This window comes from Gossypium hirsutum, chromosome D06 (assembly GCF_007990345.1).
Source record: "Gossypium hirsutum isolate 1008001.06 chromosome D06, Gossypium_hirsutum_v2.1, whole genome shotgun sequence".
In the NCBI taxonomy this organism is placed as follows: Eukaryota; Viridiplantae; Streptophyta; class Magnoliopsida; order Malvales; family Malvaceae; genus Gossypium; species Gossypium hirsutum.
In genome coordinates this window covers 47,597,989-47,603,426 of record NC_053442.1, presented here as the reverse complement: position 1 = coordinate 47,603,426, position 5,438 = coordinate 47,597,989, and the positions used below count along the sequence as shown (strand labels likewise).

General features: G+C 37.2%; 1 protein-coding gene across 1 annotated transcript; it reads left to right on the top strand.

The window, feature by feature from the left end:
• The first annotated feature begins 4,801 nt into the window (after window positions 1-4,801).
• Window positions 4,802-5,140, top strand: LOC121218417 (uncharacterized). Its single transcript, XM_041095594.1, has one exon. It carries the CDS (start codon window positions 4,802-4,804, stop codon window positions 5,138-5,140), a length of 339 nt encoding a protein of 112 aa, XP_040951528.1.
• Window positions 5,141-5,438: the final 298 nt, after the last annotated feature.

Sequence of the window (5,438 nt, the reverse complement as noted above, 5' to 3'; positions counted from 1 at the left end):
ACACTGTACGCTTGCACATTATTACTGTGACGTTAATAGCTGATCAAGTTTTTGGTGCCGTTTCTGGGGATGACATTTGTTTGATGTTTATTTTTGTTTTAGTGTGCTTTTTCACTTTTTTTCCTTATATAATATTTGGTATTCACTAATAGGTTTTTCCTTTTTGCTATTTCTTTCACTTCAATTTAGGTGTATTATGACCCGAAAAAATTTGGATTTTTTTGCCGATTTTGATCCAAAAATTGAAAGGACTATTCGGAGTAGACTTCAAGAACAAAGAAATATGGCTCTACTAGGGAACAATGCAGCCATACCCCTGATGCAGTAGCACAATGTTAATAACCCAGTGTTGCCGCAAGATGCTCGCACGCAAAATAGGACTATACGAGATTTAGTAGTACCTATTTTTGACGATTTACAGCCAGGAGTTGGTAGACCAGCAATCCAAGCTGGGAATTTTGAACTCAAGCCAGTGATGTTTCAAATGCTAAATTCTAATAGACAATATGCTAGACTACCACATGAAGATGCGAGAGAACATCTTAAATCCTTTTTATTGATCTGTGCTTCCTTTAGTCAACAAGACGTTCCTGATGCTGCCTTGAAGATGCAATTATTTCCTTATTCCTTACAGGGAAGAGTACGTACTTGGCTTTTAATGTACCCGCCAGATCAATTATTTCTTGGGATGCACTAGCAACCCAGTTTGTTTTACGATTTAACCTGCCGGTAATGAATGCTCATCTTTGAAATGATATTACTGGCTATCATCAGCTAGATGATGAAAATCTTCACAGCACATGGGAGTGTTATAAAACTTTACTTTGACGTTGTCTCATGCACGACATTCAACTAGAAATGCAAATTGAGATTTTTTATAATGGGCTAAATGCACCTATACAAGTCGCTCAGCAAGTTAGTGTTCTGACCTTTTATTGTGAGATTTGTAGTGACAACCATAACTATGAAGATTTTCCACAACATGCAGAGATTTCCTGTTATATTAGTAACATCCGCAACAATTATTATGGAAATTACCACAACAACTCTGCACACAACCAACCGTTTTGGGGAACTCAGAATACTGGACAAAATGCTGCGACATTTAGATATGGGAATACATCTACTCAGGGCAATTAAAATCCTAGGCAAGGGAATTACAATCAACAGTAGCAGAGCTATAATCGGCACACTCACATGCATCCACAATAAGGCCAAACACATCCACACCAAAATCTGATGCAGCCACAACACTCTTCAATACCAAATCAACATGTTCAAGGACATTGATAGTAACCGTACACTCAAGCTTCTACTTCTAACCTGTTAGCAACTCTTGAGGTGTTAATTCGAGAGCATATTACTCACACGGAAGCTATCGTTCAAGGGAATTCATCTTTCATTCGAGCATTGGAGGCACAGTTAAGACAACTTGCTTCAAATTTGAATACTCGACCACCAGGTTCATTACCTAGTGACACAGAAAATCCTAGTCTGAAGGGGAAAAAACATTATAAGGCAATCACTCTTAAGAGTTGTAAACAAACTAGTGAATCGTTTATCGACTCTACTATAGCACCTCAAGATACAGATGGAGTGATCACTTGTGCGAAGGTTGAATCTGAAGAATTTGTCAATGCATCAGACAGAAAAGTTCCACAAATTGTCAATCATATGCCTACTGTCTGACATTTAAAATTGTTGACGCAATCAAAGGTGTCAGTGCAAGCAAATATATCACTACCTCTACCCTTCCCACAAAGATATAAGAAGAATGAGCATGACAAGAAGTATCAGCAGTTCCTACACACACTGAAGCAACTGCAGACCAGCATTCCTTTAGTGGAAGCTCACTAATATTGAAACTATTGCACTCATAGAAGGTTACAGTGCTGTTTTGATGAAAAGTTGCCGCCTAAATTGAAAGATCCCGAAAGCTTTACCATTCCATGTTTGATTGGCAACCATTATTTGGGCAAGGCTTTATGTGATTTGGGAGCTAGCATCAACCTGATGCCACTATCTACTTTTAAAAAGTTGGGAATTGGTCATATGAAATCTACTGCAGTGACGTTATAACTACTCAATCGATCCTTGGCTCAACTTGAAGGGAAAATAAAAGACGTCTTAGTTCGTGTGGATAAATTCATTTTTTCAATTGATTTTATCATGCTTGACTGCGAGGTAGACAATGAGGTTCCCATAATCTTGGGACGACCATTTTTAGCCACCGGCTGAACTCTAATTGATGTTTATAAAGGTGAACTAACCATGTGACTTAATGATGAGCAAGTCACCTTTGTTTTTGAATTTATTCAAGCAAGGACATAGAAGAATGCCATACTATTGATGTGCAAGATGACCTAATTTAGGAAGAATTCAATGACCAAAGCATAGTACTTTCTAAAGAGTTTGTAGTGACATCTGATGTCGAATGCTTAGACGATTGTGACAGCATGGTTGAAGCTAATAATCTTGAACTCAAGCATGGATGGCATATTGAATCCTTAGACCTAACCAACAGAATAACCCCAATTTTCAAACCATCTATTGAAGAAGCTCCTACTGTGGAATTGAAACCACTACCTCCTCATCTTAAATATGTTTTTCTTGGTGATCACAATACTCTCCCAGTTATTGTCTCTATAACACTGTATGTAACTCAAGGAGAGAAATTGGTCCATATTCTCAAACAACATAAACGAGCTATTTCTTAGAGTATTGCCGATATTCAAGGTATTAGTCATTCTTTTTGCATGCACAAGATGAAGTTAGAAGATGAAGGCAAGCAATAGATTGAACGGTAAAGAAGATTAAATGAGAAGATGAAGGAAGTTGTCAATAAGGAAATCATAAAATGGCTAGATGCTGAAATTATTTACTCGATTTTTGATAGCAATTAGGTAAGTCCAGTGCAATGCGTGCCTTAAAAGAGTGGCATCACTGTGGTTCAGAAGGATAAGGATGAATTAATTCCTACACGCATTCCAAATGGATGGAAGTTTGCATGGATAATCGCAAATTAAATGCGGCCAGAAAGAAGGATCACTTCTCGCTTCCTTTCATCGACCAAATGCTGGATCGGCTTGCTGGAAAGGCCAATTATTGCATTTTAGACAGCTATTCTGGGTACAATCAAATTGCTATTGCACTGGAGGATCAAGAGAAAACAACTTTCACCTGCCCTTTTAGTACTTTCGCTTTTCACTGTATGCCTTTCGGTCTTTACAACCCACTTGCCACATTTCAAAGGTGCATGATAGCAATATTCTCAGATATGATCAAAGACTCTATAGAGGTATTTATGGATGATTTCTTAGTCTATGGGAATGATTTTGATCATTGCGTTGACAATTTGGAGAAAGTACTAAAGCGATCTGAGGACACACATCTTGTTTTGAATTAGGGAAAATGTCATTTCATGGCAACTGAAGGTATTCTATTAGGACACTACATCTCTAGTCAAGGCATTCAATTAGACAAAGGTAAAGTGGAAATCATTGAGAAATTACCTTCACCAATAAATGTGAAAGGTATTCATAATTTTTTGGGACATACGGGGTTTTACCGAAGGTTTATTAGGGATTTTTTAAAAATTGCAAAGCCCTTATGCTCATTGTTGGAATAGGATAAAAAATTCTTCTTTGACGATGCGTGTCTAAATGCTTTTATTCTGTTAAAAGAGAAGCTAGTGAATGCATCCATTGTCATTGCACCCGATTGGTCTCAACCTTTTAAAGTTATATGCGGTGCAAGCGACTTTACTGTAGGTGCAGTTCTAGGACAACGATAGGGAAAAATATTTCACGCCATCTATTATGCTAGCAAAACCCTCATAAAGTCTCAACTCAATTATATCACCACAGAGAAAGAATTATTGACTATTGTCTTTGCTTTCAAAAAGTTTCACTCTTATCTTGTCGACGCAAAGGTTACGGTATTCATTGATCATTCGGCGTTGGGATATCTCTTTGTGAAAAAGGATGCCAAACAAAGATTGATACGCTGGATATTACTGTTGCAAGAATTTACATCAAGATAAAACATTATAAGGGTTCAGAGAATCAAGTTGCAGACCATCTGTCTCAATTGGAAGTTGGCAGCAAAGACGGAAACATACTTCAAATTGTCGATACATTCCCAAATGAGAAGTTATTTGTTGTAGATGCAACCCCTTGGTATGCAGATTTTATTAATTATTTAGTGTGTGAAAAACTCCCATTGGGTGTTATAGGCCATAAAAAGGAAAGATTTCTTCGTGACATAATGAGGTATCATTGGAAAGAGCTGTATTTATTTAAGGTATGCAATGATAACATTATTTGACATTGTGTTTCAGAAGAGGTGATGCTTTTAATCCTGAAGCATTTTCATAATGCTCCTTATGAAGGTAATTTCGGTGGTATGAGAATTGCTGCTAAAGTTCTCCAGTCAGGATGCCTACAATTTTGTAAATCAATGCGATAGGTGTCAGCGCACCAGTTTTTTATCCCGACGCAATGAAATATTGCAGCAGACAATTATAGAGGTTGAATTTTTTGATGTTTGGGGTATAGATTTTATGGGACCATTTCCGAGCTCATTTGGAAATATTTATATATTAGTTATTGTTGACCATGTCTCAAAGTGGGTAGAGGCTATTGTTGTCCCAAAAGATGATGCAAGGACAGTGCTTAATTTTTTTCACAAGCATATACTCACTCGCTTTGGCACACCAAAGGCACTAATTAGTGATCAGGGTACACACTTTCATTGCAACCAAGTGGCAACTACATTGAAGAGATATGGAGTTAATCATAGAATGGCTACTACTTATCATCCACAAACGAATGGACAAGCCGAAGTTTCGAATAGACAAATTAAGAACATTCTTGAGAAGGTTGTAAACCCTTCAAGGAAAGATTGCTCTTTCCAATTGGATGATGCTTTATGGGCATTGCAAACATCATACAAAACTCCATTAGGGAAATCATGTCACTTGCCAGTCGAACTGGAACACAAAGCAGCATGGGCAATTAAACAAGTAAACATGGACTATGAAGCGATTGGGAAGAAAAGATTATTGGATATCACTGAACTCGAGGAAATTAGGAGAAATGCTTATGAAAATGCTGCAATTTATAAGGAAAAGACTAAATGATGGCATGACAAGATTATTTTACAACGATAGTTTATCACAGGTAAATTCCACCCAGGTTTTATTATTCAATTTTCAACTCAAATTGCGCCCAGGAAAATTGTGTTCACGTTGGTCTAGACCTTTTGAAGTTGTCACGATATTTTCTCATGGTGTAGTCACAAATCGAGATTTACGTGATAGACACCAGTTCAAAGTGAATGGACAGAGGCTGAAACACTATTTTGGTAACAATGATCAAAAGCAGGCAGAGACCATTAAATTGGTCAAAAAAGTTTTAATTTTTAATTTGTACTCTGTG